This window comes from Prionailurus viverrinus, chromosome D3 (assembly GCF_022837055.1).
Source record: "Prionailurus viverrinus isolate Anna chromosome D3, UM_Priviv_1.0, whole genome shotgun sequence".
Lineage (NCBI taxonomy): Eukaryota > Metazoa > Chordata > Mammalia > Carnivora > Felidae > Prionailurus > Prionailurus viverrinus.
In genome coordinates, this window is record NC_062572.1 from 30,156,269 (window position 1) to 30,173,245 (window position 16,977).

The following is a 16,977-nucleotide window of genomic DNA, read 5'->3' on the forward strand; positions in this document are numbered from 1 at the left end:
ATGGTTACCCAGCAGTATGAAGTGGAGGAGGGGATGCGGGGAAGGCTTTCACACAGGAATCTTTCCATTTACCCTTGGTTCCTGAGTGCCTGGCACACCCTGTCCTGAGCTTTGCCAAGATCTGGAGCTGTCACTGGGTTGGCCCTCAGCCCTCCTCACTGTCACTTACTTAGGACTCTGCTTTCTTAGCTTGCCGTGTCTATCACCACTGGACCATCGGCTTTCTAGATTCTAAAATCCTGTTGTTGGAGCCATTACTCCTGTCCTTCCTGGCTTTGTGAGTTTGTGTCAAAGAAAAACAAAATCCCCCTTTATCAGTAGTTTTAGTGGGGTTTTAAGACGGAACAAAATTAGACGTGCAGGTTCAGTTCCTTATGCCAGCCTGGAGGTTCATATTTAATTTTATTTTTAAATGAAATTATTGCAGGGAACATATTTATTTGCACTGTGGCTTAAGCTAGCTTAATTTAAGTCAAAACTGTGTTTCCTGCTCAGGACCAGTGTAGTGATTTGCTTTCCTTCTGGTCTGTCTTCACTTCCTGGCCCTTCTAGGGGTGGGCTCATAGGATTCCTCCTCTGGGGCAGGGCAGAAAGTTTGGGATAGGCCTCAACCATGGGCAATGCTTAGACCCAGCCAGCATTTAGAGAGGGTGGGACAGCTCTCTCTTGTGCTGGCCTGAGCTCTGCTTTACCAAACAGAGCATTCCTGGGCTGTGCCACAAGTGCTGGGAGCTTACCCACACACATACACGACAATTGCACAGGTATGGGGTGAGGGTGCTGTCCTGAGCACCTGATAGGGAAGCAGGGATGCCAGAGCCTTGCTTCTCTGGTATCAGCGGTGGACTTGAAGTGCCCAGGGTCTGGAGTATCAGGGGCACCTTTTCCTTATCTCTTTGGTAGATGGTTGGTAAAATTGTGGTAGGATTCTTTTTTAACTTGGCAAGATCTTTTTCCCTATATGGTGTCTGCTTTTGATGGTGTGCTTAGGAAAGCCTTCCTCATCCCAGTGTTATATAAGTATTCTCCTGTTATCTTGAGCTTCATAAGATTGGGGCTTTTACACAAACAGGGTGAAGGGTCACCCATGTAAACTGCAAGGTCCTAGATAGTTGAACAGACTCTTTGCACATGCAGGTGCCACTTCATCTGGAGGCTTCTCTTGTAGGGTGGGTAGAGGCGGGGCTGGCAAAATTCCTGCCCTGTGAGAGGTCAGTTGCTTGATGGTTGTGTGGTTCTCAAATGAGGAGAGGTTTCCTCGGGGCAGAACAGAAGCCCCACACAGATAGATGGGCATCCTGTCCATCTGAAGCTAGGAGGGTGAGTCTGTGACCCAGAGAGGAAAGAACCTTCCTGCTTTAGACAGCAGCAGGAGACCAGACGGGCTCGCTCTTCTGTGAATGTGAGCACACGTTCAGCAATGGCAGAGGTGGTTGAGTCTGGAGAAGCGTGTGGCATTGAAGAGGGTGCTGTCAGGAGAGGTGGAAAGACCCTTGGGTGTGAACCAGGGCCCTTTGGAATGGAGCATGATGGGAGGGTCAGGCAGCCGGAGAGCAGGGAAGGCCGCTTAATGTTTCTCATCAGCATACCCACTCAAAGCCCCTTCCTGAGAAGTGTGCAGCCGCTGGGGCACACTTCCAGGTGGCTCGGCTTCAGTAGGAGAGCAGCTCTGCCTGAGGGAGACTGCTGTCATCTGCTAGGAAGGGAGCGACACCAGCATCATCGAACATTGGAGGTATTTTGGGATGCAGTCTTACTGCGCAGTTAGGCAGACTGCTTTCTGATTTCTGTAACACACCCTAGTGCTTCCTGTGTGCCAAGTGCCTGACATCATTACTGTAATCCTCAGACCAGCCCCATGAGGTAAGGACACACTGCGTCTGTATCCAGATGCTGTATCCAGGGTCACCGGCTGGGGGGTGGAGTCGCAAGGGGCAGGCTGGGAGCATTAGCACACTTGGAGCTTACATCCATGCATACCTTCCCAGGACACAGTTTGCTAGTTTTTTTTTGCCTTATCCTGCACTGATTTGTGTTACAAAGAATATGAACCAACTCCAGTTAACAAATTGAGTTTCCCAATTTGGGGACAGAAAAAAGTGTAGGCCGGATGCTGGACAGGAGCTGTGCAGGCTGTGCCAAGGCTGGACCTGTCCTCACACCCTGACTCTTCTGTGCACCTGCCTTCATTCTAACCACAGCCCTTTCAGAGAGCTTCTTTATGAGGAGCATGTGTGTGTATGTGTCAGGGGGAGATGGAGTGCCTCTGCCAAGACCCAGAGCTGGCCAGTGGCCAGGCTGGAATTTGAGCCCCAGTATGTGTGATTTCTGGGTGATTCTGGAGCCCAGGCCCTTCTTCCTCTGTCTGCTTCCTGCAGGTCCAGTGCCCAGCACTTCCACCCATCTTGGCACATACCTTTCCTGTCACCCTGGCTTCTGCTGCCTGGGTGTGCTTATTCGAGGATTGATTTCTCCTGTATCTGCCACACTGATTCTCGATTCTGTATATTGTGACCTGTCAAAATGCATGGCATTACCACTCCTTGTGTTAAAAATAGGCAGTTATGTGGTACTGATTACTGCCTGCTGCATACCAATCTCTGCTCTCAAGGTGTTCATAGGACAAGCAGGGCTGACCGACAGGGAGCTGACAGTTCCCACAGGAGCTGCCTCGGGTGTGGCCAGGGTGACCATGAGGTTTCTCTGAGGCAATGAGTGGGGGTGCCTCGGTAGGAGCATGGTTGGAGGGCCCAACAGGCAGGGCTGGGGGGATGGTTGGGCAGTATACTTGGCAGCAGGGCTCTGGGGGGCTGAGGGAGTGGGCTCCACAGCTGTCTGCCTTGCTGGTAAGGAGCGAGGCCCTTGAGGCAGGTGGGGACAGAGCCTGGGTCACTTCCCACTCCCACTGGCAGCCATGTGGCTTGGGAAGCTGGCAGAGGTGGTAGGAGTGGGACGGGGAGACAGAAGCCTATGAAGAAGGACCACCAAAGGTACAGTGAGAGATGGGGTGAGGACTTGGATTTTAAGGAACAGAAGTCAGAATTAGGAAGTGAAGAGGGGGTTCCCAGGTTTCCAGTGTGGGCAATTGGTGGACATAGAGCTGAGGTTACAGGAGTTTTTTTTTGTTTTGTTTTGTTTTGTTTTGTTTTTTGGTGTGTCACTGCCCTCTGCTCAGGCAGGGTCTGGACAGGAAGGGCCTCCTCTGACCTCCTGGGAGGGGAGTTCACAGGGCCTGTGGGGTAGATCAGGTCCTCCCCCAGGAAACTCTGGTCTAAACCAGATACCAGTTGAACCCTGACCAGGCCGACTGGTGTAGCCATGGCAAACAGGAGAAAGCTATACCAGGGGAGCTGTGGAGCCCAGCTTGAAAGGGAGGACTGCTTGCTCCTGAGCCAGTGTCAGTCCTCCATCCATCTCAGAGGCCTGGGCATGCCCAGGCAGTGGCCACCAGACAGGCCCCTCTGTTATGGTGCTGCCACCTTCCTGTCAGCCTCAGGGTTAGGAACGGCTGCCTTGGTATCGGAACTGGGGCAGGACCACCGATTCGGGTCCACCCTTGTGAGCTGATCCTAGTTTTGCTCCCTGACCTTCCCCAGCTGGGCAGGCCCTTGGCTTCCCCACACTGACCTCAGGCTTGCTCGTGTGTGGGTGGAGCTCACTAAGACTTGTTTGTTCTTCTAAGTTGTTTTCTCTGAGGCTGTAACCACCACTCTGTCTTTAGATCTATTTTCTTGTGTGCTAGTTTGACTTTGTTGAGTGACAGTTGCTGGAAGGGGTATGTTTTCTGGAGACAGAGGCTGAGGAGTGGCCATCCAGGTTCAGCTGCTTCTGTAGGCATCATGGGGACAGGGCACAGGGGGCTGTGGAGAGCAGCTGGTCCTGCATCTGCTTGGGGGCTGCCCTGAATGTGGGGCTGGGACCCACAGCAGCCTCATGCAGTGAGCACGTTGGTCTTTGGTACAGAAGGAGGAAGGGACACCACCCTTAACCACTGATGTGAGAAACTGTTCCCTGTGCAGTTAGAACCAGATAATGGACGGCAAGATGCTGAGCTGGCTGAAAAGGAAAGGACAGGGCCTCCTTGGGGAAAGCGTGGGGTGGTAACAGAGAGCAGAACTGCCTGGTTTCTTTTTTGCCTCATTTTCTATCCTGTGGAGCGTGATCTGCAGACTAGAAACAGGAGCAAAAACATTTTTAAAAAATATGGTTTGCAGAACTGAAAATAGTGCTCAGGGCCCTCTTCACTCTTTAGCCAACAAACATGCAGGGCCTGTTTGGACAGGTGTTGTGTGCAGCAGTGGAAAGGACACGTACGTGACATGGGCCCAGTGCTGCCTCGCAGAGCCCTGGCTCCCGGCTGAAGAGTGGCCTTCCTCCTTGGCTCCATAGCTGCTCAGCCCCTTTGGTGGACGTTTATTCTAGTTCTGTTTGCTCTTGTTAAGGTGTGTGTTCTAGCTTGTCAAGAGAGGCCTGTTTCTGGCCTCCTGTCTTGATGATGCTCCTCAGGTTCTTTAAGTCACAGCCAATGACCACACTGTCCGTGTCCTCAGTGGTGTCGCCCTGACCAGGATGGGGCAGGGCTCCTCCCTCCGCACATCTGGGATCTGATGCCTTCGGACCTGGCAAGGTCCCCCCGCTTCAAAGCTATTAAGCTCTTGTCTGTGTCTTGTCTCTGTGGATGGTGCCAGGTGTCTTTGCTGTGGTCAGAGTGCACGGAGTTTGTGTGGGGCCTGTGAGTCTGCTGACTCCATTAAAAGTGGCCAGCCAGCAGCTTGGGAGAATTGCTTTCAGCCAGCCAGGAGCCTGCCTAAGCCCTTGGAGATTGCTTGTCTTGGGCACAGAGCCCATCTGCGTAATCGAGTCCCCCTCTCAGAGCCCTCAGCCCTTCCTCTGCCTTTTTGTGCTTCACACCTTGGTTTCTGGCTCCACCTTCTATCCATGGCCTCTCCACTTCTTCTCAGCCAGCCTCCAGCATGTTCCACTGACCAGCAAGTACCCTCTTGCTGTGTCTACTTCTCTCCCCTCACCTCCTGCGGTTCTGTGGCCCTCAGCCCTGGCAAGTCTCCATGGCAAGGTTTGCCTCACACTGCTATTGGAAGGTGGGGAAGGGAACAGGTATGGCCTTGGGGGCTTGGGGGCACAGGTGAGTTGTCCTTCTGAAAGCGGGTTTGCTCAGTCAGTTCTCTTGTCAGAAATGCTCAGTGACTTAGAGCCTAACTGGGTGACGACTCTTGATCTCCACATATGGATGCCTGCCTCATGCTGGCTCAGTCCTCTGAGCCTGCCACCCTCACTTCCCCACGAGTTTGATCTTGTGTTGTCCTTCTGCATTGTTCCTTTTACTCCATTCTTGTGGCCCTGATCACATTGCCCCTCGTGCGTGTGTCTGCTCCATCCTGACTGCCTTGTTAACAGGAACATGTTGTTGCTTCTTTTCCTCGGTGGAGGTTAGGGAAGCAGATGGGGGTAGGGACTCTGAACCCATGTGTTTAATGAGTTACCCAGCAGTGTAATGGGTCAGTGTCATTTTATGCTTCTTTTACACATTAATACAGATTTGTCCAAGTCTTAGAATCTAGCCTCCTTTCTGAATTTAAGGATCACAAACATGATCCTGCAGCCCCATTTGCATACTCTTCCAGTACCCTGGGGTTTGCTTGTTTGTGTGGAGCAGTCAGTAGGCTTTCTAGCACCACTGGACCGGGCATGTTTATTTTTATTTTTATTATTTTTTTAATGTTTCATTTATTTTTGAGAGAGAGAGGGAAAGTGCACGAGGGTGAGTGGGGGAGGGGAAGAGAGAGGGAGACACAGAATCTGAAGCAGGCTCCAGGCTCTGAGCTATCTGCGCAGAGCCTGATGCGGGCTCAAACTCATGAACCTTGAGATGATGACCTGGGCTGAAGTCGGACGCTTAACCGACTGAGCCACTCAGGTGCCTCTGGATCAGGCTTTTTTTAATTCTCCTGGGGTGAGGCAGCAGATCCCTGACGTGCTCGTTCATGTGTTTATCAGCATGCCCAACGCTGGGAAAGAGGGCAGGCTCTTAGCAGATGGGCCAGTCCCTGGGACCCAAGCCTAACATGCCCCTTCCTTTCTGACACACACAAATGTTCTTCTTAGCTTTGTGTGTGTTCGGCAGGGTGTGTGCTGCCATTCACAGGGAGCTCAAGCTTAGCTGGTGTACGTGGCTCTATCCTAGCAGAGCATTAGCCGGTGAAAACCTATGATAGCATTCTGTCTGTGATTGGGCATGTTTTGGCAAATGTGTTTTTAAGTGTTTGCCACATTTGTGGGGTTTATTTCCTTTGTCCAACCTGGAGAACCTGCACGTCCCACGTACTTTGGGAGGGACTAAGAGTTGACTTTGTGTGCCTCCTTTGTTTTACAGAGGAGGAGACTGGAGCCAGGGCCCCACGGTTCTTAATGCCAGAGTTGAGTGGGGACCCAGGCCACTCAGAGGGTAGGAAATCGAGGGTGCTGGCTACTCAGCCATCTGAATACACTTGATTTTGTGTGGGTTGTGAGTGACTCCTAGGGCCTAGATCCTCTGGTTCTTTGTGCTGGAGGTAGCTGCTTTGCTTTGTGGTGTCTGCCTTTACTGTTTTTTCCTTCTCATGGCTCTGCCCTCTTACTCCCTTGCTCAGCTTGCTTGCCTTTTATCGCTGTGCTGAGAGTCCCTCCCTTGATGCCTCTCCTGGACCTTAGCTAAGCTGGTATGCCATGGGACAGTGCCTCTTCCATCCAGGGGCAGTTGCTGTGCAGGGCCTGCTGGCCTGGAACCCTGCAGGAGCAGACTTATAGGCACATGTCAATATCTCTTCTTCTTCTTCTGTGTTACAGTGAGGATGCCATGAGAAAAGCTGGTGTGGCCCACAGTAAATCCAGCAAGGATATGGAGAGCCATGTGTTCCTGAAGGCCAAGACCCGGGTAAGGCCTTGGTGGGTGCAGTCACCCTCCCTGGCAGCGAGGCTTAGGAAGGGGAGGGTGCAGGGCAGAATCTGGAAGCTATCTGCCTATGGAGTGGGGGCGGGGTGGCTGCTCACTGATTGACCATGGGCACTGTCACCTTTACCGTCAGTATGCTGTCAGTCTTCCCACATGTCCATGGTATACGGGCGGGAGGGTGGGGGGAGACATGCAGGATGTAGGCCTGGCCTGTGACTACAACCCCATTGCCAGCACCATCCATTCATGGTGGGCAGAGCCCAGCTCTTGTAGGGTGTTCAATGGGGTCTAGCTGTTCCTCTGAGTAAGAGTGCTCCCCGTGGTGCTCACCAAAGCTCCACAGGGCTCTGACACGTGGGCCCAGAAGAGTTCTTGTCATCTTTTGTTTAGTGCTAAAGGTGATGCTTGTGGAAGTTGAGGCCTTGAGCTAGGATCCAGGCTGAGGAATGTTACAGGTGGAGTAGTTGGGGAGGATTTCCAATGTATGAGCTCTCGTCCTGGGCCAGGTGCCATGGGCTTCATGTGACTACCTCCTTTCAATAGAGTGTTCTCCCCAGGGCAGAGCTGTTTTTGTAGAAATGAAGCAGAACAGGAACAAGGAAGCCAGCGGCTTGTCTAGTGTTACCCAGCTTATGCGAGAAGGGGCTGATGCCCAGCCAGGGCTTTTGTTGCACCACTGCACCTGCCCTGCCTCCCTCTCAAATTCTGACTGTGCAGACCCTCAGCTGCACTGGGTCTGCGTTGAGCACTTTGTTCCTGAGTGTGGTATTGGGAGTTCTAGAACATCGTTTCATGTCAAGAATTAAAAGCAGATGCTGTTAGGGGGGCCTGGGTGGCTTAGTCGGTTGAGCGTCCAACTTTGGCTCAGGTCAGGATCTCGCAGTTTGTGAGTTCGAGCCCCATGTCAGGCTCTGTGCTGACAGCTCAGAGCCTGGGGCCTATTTCAGACTCTGTGTCTCCCTCTCTCTGCCGCTTCCCTGCTCATGCTCTGTCTCTCATTGTCTCTCAAAAATGAATAAACGTTAAAAAAAATTAAAAAAAAAAAAAGCAGATGCTGTTTGTGGCCCTCAGTGGGATACTGGTTTGGATAAACCAACTTTTAAGACATATAGAGGTCAGTTCAGGAAATTTGGACATGGTCTGTGTGTTTAGATGAGGTGAACGTTTTTCGAAATGGAAAGATCAAGATTATCGGCTGGAGAAAGCAATTTCCAGAAGAGAAACCACCTGTATGATGTGTTTGTGACCACGTGTAAGTGTAAGAAAGAGCGCTGAGCACTGAGATGTGAAGGGGTCTGCACTCTGGATATACGTAATAAACATTTTCTTGGGACACCTGGGTGGCTCAGTTGGTTAAGCATCTGACTTTGGCACCTTTCGTGAGTTCGAGCCTCACATCAGGCTCTGTGCTGACAGCTCAGAGCCTGGAGCCTGCTTCAGATTCTGTGTCTCCCTCTCTCTGCCTGTTTGCCCGTGCATGCGCGTGTGCGATCTCTCTCTCTCTCTCTCTCTCTCTCTCTCTCTCTCTCTCTCTCAATAACTAAACATTTAGAAAAATGTTTTTAAATAAATAAAAAATAAATAAAATCTTTAGAAAAAAACACACATTTGTGTAGAAGCTTTCCTGTTGACATACCATTTTCATTTCTCTTGGGTAGATACTGAGGAGTAGAATTGCTGAATCATATGGTAATACTGCCAGGCTGTGGGTTTTGTTTTTTGTTTTTTATTTTTTGTTTTTTTAAATAAAGATTTTATTTTGGGGGCACCTGGTTGTCTCAGTCAGTTTGTTAGGTGTCTGACTTCGGCTCAGGTCATGATCTCATGGTTCGTGGGTTTGGGCCCCATGTCAGGCTCTGTGCTGACAGTTCAAAGCCTGGAGCCTGCTTTGGATTCTGGTCTCCCTCTCTCTCTGCCCCTTCCCCACACATTCTCTGTCTCTGTCTCTCAAAAATAAATAAATATTAAAAAAAATTTTTAAATGTATTTTTAAGTAATCTCTGTACCCAATGTGGGGCTCAAACCCACAACCTTGAGATCAGGAATTTCATGCTCCACCTACTGAGCCAGCAAGGCGCCCCGCCAGACTTTTTGAAAGCAGTTGTGTCATTTTGCGTTCCCATCAACAGGGTATGAGATTCCAATACCTCCACTCCTTATCAACACTTGTTATTGTTTGTCTTTTTTTTATTATTATTATAGCTGTCATAATGAGTGTAAAGCAGTATCTCACAAAAATTGTGGTTTTGATTTGCATTTCCTGGTGACTAATGATATTGAGCATCTTTTCATGTGCTTGTTGGCCGTTTGTATATACTCTTAGGAAAATTGTTTATACAGATCCTTTGCTGATTTTATTTAATTTTATTTTTTTAATTAAAAAAATTTTTTTTTATTACGTTTCTTTATTTTTGAGAGGCAGAGAGAGACAGAGTGTGAGTGGGGGAGGGGCAGAGAGAGAGGGAGACACAGAATCCGAAGCAGGCTCCAGGCTCTGAGCTGTCAGCGCAGAGCCTGATGGGGGGCTCGAACTCATGAACTGTGAGATCATGACCTGAGCCAAAGTCGGACGCCTAACCGACTGAGCCACCCAGGCGCCCCAATTAAAAAAAATTTTTTTGGGGGCGCCTGGGTGGCTCAGTCAGTTAAGCATCCTACTTTGGCTCAGGTCATGATCTCACAGTCTGTGGGTTCGAGCCCCGCGTCGGGCTCTGTGCTGACAGCTCAGAGCCTGGAGCCTGTTTCAGATTCTGTGTCTCCCTCTTTCTCTGACCCTCCCTGTTCATGCTCTCTCTCTGTCTCAAAAATAAATAAATGTTTAAAAAAAAAAAATTTTTTTTTAAATAAAAAAAATTTTTTTTTTTTAAACATTTATTTATTATTGAGACAGAGAGAGAGAGAGCATGAGCACAGGAGGGGCAGAGAGAGGAGGAGGCACAGAATCCGAAGCAGGCTCCAGGCTCTAAGCTGTCAGCACAGAGCCCGACGTGGGGCTCGAATTCACAAACCGTGAGATCATGACCTGAGTCAAAGTCGGATGCTTAACTGTTTGAGCCACCCAGGTGCCCCATCCTTTGCCCATTTTAAAATTGACTTCTGGTTTTTTTTTTAATTGATTGTTAGAGCTTTTATGTATTTTGGATCTAAGTTTCTTATTAGATGTAGAATTTGCAAATATTTGGGGGGATGGGGTGTTATTACTGGTCTTGTTTGTATTTTCTTAGCATTAAAAGATATTGATTAGGGCTTGTTGAACTATTTCAGCTTTTCAAATGCAGAACTTGTTGGTTCAGTATTGTTTGTTATCTATTGTTTGATAAGGAACTACCCAAAAGCTTAATGATCTAAGCAGTGAGTTATTTCTCCTGATTCTGTGGGTCAGCAGTCAGGGCAATTGGAATTGCCTGGCTGACCATTCTGCTGGTCTCCTGTGTGACCTCTCATACAGCTGTATTCAGCAGGCAGCTGTGCTGACCTGGAAGGTCCATAAAGGCTTTACTCACATTATCTGCACATTGGTTTTCCTGACATGGCCTCCACATGGTGTCTCCAGCAGTATGGCCTGGACTTCCTTACTATGTGGCAGCTAGCTTCTGAGGAGGAGGAAGTAGAAGCTGCCAGTCCTCACAAGTCCTAGAACCTCACTCAGATACAGGAGATCCTGAGGCCAGTGCCAATTCAGGGCAGCGGGAATTGCCTCTGTCTTTTGAAGTGAGCAGTGGCCTGTTTGTACAGGGAAGCCAGGGATTGTTGGTGGCCCTCTTGGAGATTGGCTGTCACAGATATTCTCTGATCATCTGAGGAATAAGCTTTCCGTCCCAAAGGGGGTACCTGGCAGCACAACAGCCCCCTCACCTTCTTAGCCTCTGCCTCACTGCAGCCCACACTCTGGATCTTAACAACAGCAGTCCATTTCCTTTGACCAAGCTCGTCCTAAATCCCTAACTCCAAGAGGAGGCCCCAGCTATTTGGAAGAGGTTTTTTGTTGTTGTTGTTTTTGTTTTTTTAACAGGTGTTGGAAATTTCCTGTCTTTTTTACAGAGACAGACCTGCTCCTTAGGCACTGTTGTCGAGTGGCCAGCTTTTTACTACTGCTTAGGCTCCTCATAGAGCCGGCGCCAGTCAGTGCAGTGAGGCCCTTCTGTGAGGACTGGTCAGATGGCAGCCGGGGCACTCTTGTTACCTGCACCTCTGACCTGAGATTCCATTAGAACAACTGTGAAAGAATTGAAAAAGTGGAACCCCAGAGCAGAGAGAAGGATGAAGGAGAGTAATTTCTCTGTTTCTGGATTCTAGGAAGGGCTGGGAGGTGGAAGAGGCCAGAGAGAAGGGACTGACCTTCCCTGGGAATCCTGACAAGCTGGCCGGTCCAGAGGTGTCCACCCTGAAGGGAACTGGGGCACTAATGGGCACCTCAGGTTGCCTAGTGTATCTCTCAAGGCAAGGAAAATCTTGAGTGCTCTCATTTAGAAGAAGTTACCAGGGACCCTCGGCTGGCTCAGTCGGAGGAGCATGTGACTCTTGATCTCCGGGTTGTGAGTTTGAGCCCCACATTGGGTGTAGAGATGACTTACATAAATAAATACTTAAAAAAAATAAAAAGAATTCACCATATTGCCTGGCACGGGCTCGTGCTTCTAGTGTGGATGTTAGCACCCCAAGTTAAAGCCCTGCCCATTCTATCATTGGCTGGATCCAGGTTTAATGGCCAGACTCCATTTGTTCCCTGTAAAGTGGTGTCCCTTTGCAAGATTCACCTGTGAGCTCATGTGATCCCACATCAGCTCTATGATGCAAATATAGTACCACTGTCCCCAGTTTCAGAGAAGGAGTCTCTGGCATACAGATGCTAGTTAACTTATCTAGGAGGTCACAGATCTAGGTGAGGTAGAGCCAGGAATGGAGCCAGATGGTCTGGTGTCACCACACTCTTAGCCACTTCTCTTACCGCCTCCCATCCGTCAAGGTGAAAGATACCCAAACAGCCACTTTAATTCCTTAACACCTTTAATTCTTACAGATGGGACTACTCTCTGCCTAAAGGAGGCTGATGGAAGCAAAAATAATTGTACCCGGGGATGGTGGGTTATTGTGATAGTTTCATCTCCAAACACTTGAACCAGCCTCTGAAGGTTTGGGAAGATTGGCATCCACTGGATGAGAGCACAGTCAGGGGTCTGGGGACCTCTGTGTCGACACCTACAGCAGCAGCATGTAGAGATGCTTACTACGGCTGGGTGCAGTTCTGAACACTTGCTTGTTACTTGGTTGTTTTTAAATTAGTGTAAAAGTTAAACACTCATTTACTCACTTGCATTTAATATAGTATTATGCAAAAGTAGTCCGTGTTTCTGGTTTACAGTGTAGAAAGGACTAGTACAGAACTAAACCCCCACCGGGAGGCCAAAGTGAAATGCGGGGACCAGGGAAGCTGTGAGCATCAGAAGTGGGAAGCTACCTTAGGAGTAATCAAAGAGGAGGGCCTGAGCTGAACAGCCAACCAGCTGGAATAAATAGGGACAAGCACAGCCTGGGAAATAGAGTCAGGCCCAGTCACACTCCCAGCAAGAGAAGAGGAGGATGCCTATGTACATCTGATAAAAGGAGATGTTTTCCTACCTTTAGCCTTTTTGAGGGACCTCACAAGCCCAGAGTCTGGCTTTGACTGAATCTGAATATACCTTCTGCTATCCATGGGCACCTGTTGGACTGCCCAAGAATTCAGGCATTAGAAGCGCTGCATCTTAGAGCTGAGAAAAGCACAATTGTGTACATTGAAAAATGTGAACACATGAAAAGACTAGCATTTTCTTCCTTCTTTCCCCCTTTTCCTCCTACCCTTCTTCCCTTCCCCTCTTGCTTCCTCCTTTCCCTCCTCCCTCCCCTCCTTTTCCCCTCCCTCCCTCCCAGGCTCTACACCCAATGTGGAGCCTGAACTCATGACCCTGGGATCAAGAGTCGCATGCTCTACCAACTAAACCAGCCAGGTGCCCCAAGATAAGCATTTTCTTAACAGCTACTGAGATCTGCTAGGAAAGCCTAGCTGGGTGTAGCTGTTTCATGAGGAAGGTCCTGTAGGCAGTGCTCCTTTACTCCATTCTGTCTAAATGCATGATAGTCAGGAATCCTGCACCATCCTTAGTAAACATATTTATTCAGAAGCTTAACTGTCAATTTTGATTGTTTGATTTTCACCAGATATGTTTACAGTAGCATGTATTGAGGCACTGAGAGAAGTATTCTCTTGGTCTAGTCCGTGTGACATTTTTCTTCAGTTCACCTGTGAAGAAACTGAGATATAGGGTGAGTCAGTGGTAGCATGGAGGGCTAGCTCATTTGCTTACTTGCTTTTTTTCTGTCTTATTTTTATTTTTTGGTCTGTATTTATTTTTTAAAGTAGTCTCCACACCCAACGTGGGGCTTAAGCTCACGACCCTAAAAGTGTTTATTTTTGAGAGGGAGAGAGAAATAGAGCGAGTGAGCACACATGTGAGCAGGGGAGGGGCATAGAGGGGGTTGGTACAGAGGCTCCAGAACAGGCTCCATGCTGACAATAGAGAGCCCAACACGGGGCTCAAACTCACAAACCATGAACCATGAGATCATGACTTGAGCCAAAGTCGGATGCTCAACCAACAAAGCCACCCAGGCACCCTTATTTATGTATGTATGTATGTATGTATGTATGTATGTATGTATGTAGCAGGGGTGGGGGCAGAATGAGAGGAAGAGAGAGAATCCCAAGCAGGGCTCAGTTTCAGGAACTGCAAGATCATGACCTGAGCTGAATGAAACCAGGAGTTAGACACTTAACCAACTGAACCACCCAGGTATCCCCTGTGTCTTATTTTTAAATTTAAGCTAGGTAAGGAGACCACTGGCATTTGTTTAATTTTTCACTTTTTGTATGTCTAAAATATTTCAGAATGTATAAAGATAAAATGTTAAAATATATGACTCACAATGCAGTACTTATCAAAGGCTTCCTGTTGCCAAGAACACTGGCTCTGGAGCACCTGCTCTGGGATTTGATACACTTCTCAGTATCTGAGGAAAACTTTCAAACAGACATTGTAGAAGTGGACAGACTGATCCTGTGGAAACTCAAGGGATTCAGAATACCCAAAACAATTTTGGAAAAGAACACAGAAGACTCATACTTCTGAATTTAATTTAATTTAATTTAATTTAATTTTTTTTTTTTAATTTTTTTTTAACGTTTATTTATTTTTGAGACAGAGAGAGACAGAGCATGATCGGGGGAGGGTCAGAGAGAGAGAGGGAGACACAGAATCTGAAACAGGCTCCAGGCTCCGAGCTGTCAGCACAGAGCCCGACGCGGGGCTTGAACTCACGAACCGCGCGATCATGACCTGAGCCGAAGTCGGATGCTTAACCGACTGAGCCACCCAGGCGCCCCATAATTTAATTTAATTTTTAAAGTTTATTTATTTATTTGGGTGGGGGTGTGTACATGTGAGCGAGGGAGGGGAAGGGGGGAGGAGAGAGAGAGAGAGAGAGAGAGAGAAAATCCCAAGTGGACTCCATGTTTGTTGTCAGTGCAGAGCCCGACATGGGGCTCAACCCCATGGAATGGGAGATAATGACCAGAGCCAAAACCAAGAGTCAGACACTCAACTAACTGAGCCACCCAGGCTCCCCAATACTTCCAGATTTTAAAATGTACTACAAAGCTATAGTAATCAAGACCATGTCATACTAGCATAAGGATAAACTTACAAATCAATGAGGTAGAATTGAGAATCTGTAAGTCTTTGTGTTTACTCTTAATAAATTTTTTTTTTTTTTTTTTTTTTTTTTGACATGGGCACTGAAAGATTTCAGTGGGGAAAAACAGTCTTTTCAACAAATGGTGCTGGGACAACTAGATGACTGTATATGAAATATTGAGGTTGGGTCCCATCTTCACACCATACACAGAAATTAGAATGTGTGTGTGAAAGACTTAAATATAAGAGCTAAAACTATAAAACAGAAGAAAACTCAGGCATAAATCTTTGTGACCTTGGATTAGACCACAGTTCCTGACATGTGACACCAAAAGCACATACAACAAAAGAAAATCTGTTAGTTTGACTCATCAAAATGAAAACTATTAGAAAAAAATTTAAAACTATTGTGCATCAAAGGACACCATCAAGGGAGTGAAAAGACAACACATGGAATAGGGGAAAATATTTGCAAATCATTTATCTGATAAGGGACTGGTATCCAGAGTATATAAAGAATTCCATCAACTCTAACAAAAAAAACCTAATTCAAAGAAAAAAAAAAGGTAAAGGACTTGAATAGACATTTCTCCAGAGAAGATACACAAATGGCCAAGAAGTACATGAAAAGCTCCTCAGCATCATTAGTCAGAGGGGAATGGAAACCAAAACCGCAGTGAGATACCACTTCACACTCATGATGACTGGAGACATTGGGACCTCCTGCGTTGCTGGATGGAATGTGAAGTGGTGCAGTCACTGTGGAAAACTGTGATGATTCCTCAAAAAATTAAACAGTTACCAAATGTCGACAAAAGCTTGTACATAAGTATTCATAGCATTATTCATAATAGCCCAAAGTAGAAATAATCCAAATGTTTATCAGTTGATGGATGGATAGAGAAAAAGTGGTATCTCCATACAGTGAAATATTATTTGGCCATATAAAAAAATGAAATAACTGAAACATGCTATAACACACATGAGCCTATAGAAAGAGTGTATTAGTTTCCTGTAGCTGCTGTAACTAATTACCAGACTTTGGAGACTCCAGTCTCTGGGCTGTTGGCTTTGGCCTCTTGGCCTAAAACTCTGCCCTTGTGGTCATCTTTCCTTTTCTTAAGGAATAGCACATGTTTGCAGCTGAGTGATTTTATCAGGCTGTTTTCTGCCTGTAGAATTTTGGGAGTCTGACACCCTTCTTTGATTTCTTCTAGTCTCTCTCCTTTTCAGGACAACCTGGCACTGTTTTTGCTGGTGTAACACTCAAATGCCTTCGTGGGTCTCCTGTGTGTGTGACAGGATTCACCCCATTAGACCAGGGATTTCTCCACCGGTCTTTCCTGTGTGATTTCTTCCCTGGCCTTGGCTTCTGTGAGATAATTGAGGGGATTCGTGAATCCTGTGCCCAGTCTCCTTGGCACTAGCAAAATTTGTGTCAAGCCACACCCTTGGCCTTTTCTCCAGAGCACACCTTCCTAACAGTGAATCTCCTCAGCAATTTGGGTAGCCTGGGAGTTTCCCAAACCACCAAGTCCAGGTTCCATTTTGCTTGATAGTTCTTCCCTCAGTTTCTGTCTCTTCTCGAATTTTACTCTGAGCAGCAAGAAGAAAGCAGGCCAGACCTTCAACATTTTGCTTGGAAGTCTTCTCAGCCGAATATCCAAATTTGTTGCTTACAAGTTCTGCCTTCCCCACAAGTAGGATACAGCTAAACTTCCTGTCACTAGCTAACAAGGATTCTCTGTTTCTCATTTCCTCTGAGCCCTCCCCAGAAACATCTTTCACATTCATCTACCAACATACTATTTTTGATGATAATGTGTCTTCTCCAAGATGATACAGAGCTTTCTCTGCCAGGTTCCTCACTTCCTTGTGAATCCTAAGTGGCAGAGTCATTGGCGTGCGTGTTTGCCTGACTCACTCTTTTTTACCCCATATTTCTTATAAACGGAGTATTAGATGGAAAGAGCCCAGGGTGCAGTGATTTCATTAGCAAGAATATGTCCGAGGTGGTGCCATGTATTTGTATTTCCCCATGAGACGACAGCTGGTCAGGAGTTCAGAGAGTGACAGCCTGACTCTTCTCCTAAAAGTTCCCTATCCACTTATCACCTCATGTTCCACCATTTAATTGGGTATTGCAAAGTGGTAATTGTCCTTAATTCTGGCTTTCCTTACACATTTATTACAAGGAATTTTGCTGCAAAGAAGGGTTTTCTTTCATCAACCAGGGATCCTTGGTTGCTTGAAACACAGCCAATTCTGAACCTCCCAGGGATGCTTTCTCGTCCATTG

The 16,977-nt window shown here is 47.6% G+C and overlaps 1 protein-coding gene across 4 annotated transcripts in view; it reads left to right on the forward strand.

Moving 5' to 3' along the window:
• Nucleotides 1-16,977, forward strand: part of LOC125148618 (mediator of RNA polymerase II transcription subunit 15) — a 69,802-nt gene that overhangs the window by 15,931 nt on the left and 36,894 nt on the right. For 3 of the 4 annotated variants that reach the window (XM_047826628.1, XM_047826623.1, XM_047826625.1), the window contains exon 2: nt 6,844-6,931. The exons of the other annotated variant lie outside the window; for it this stretch is intronic. In XM_047826628.1, the coding sequence (XP_047682584.1) occupies nt 6,844-6,931 (88 nt within the window). The remainder of the gene's footprint in view (nt 1-6,843; nt 6,932-16,977) is intronic. 4 annotated transcript variants of the gene reach the window in all.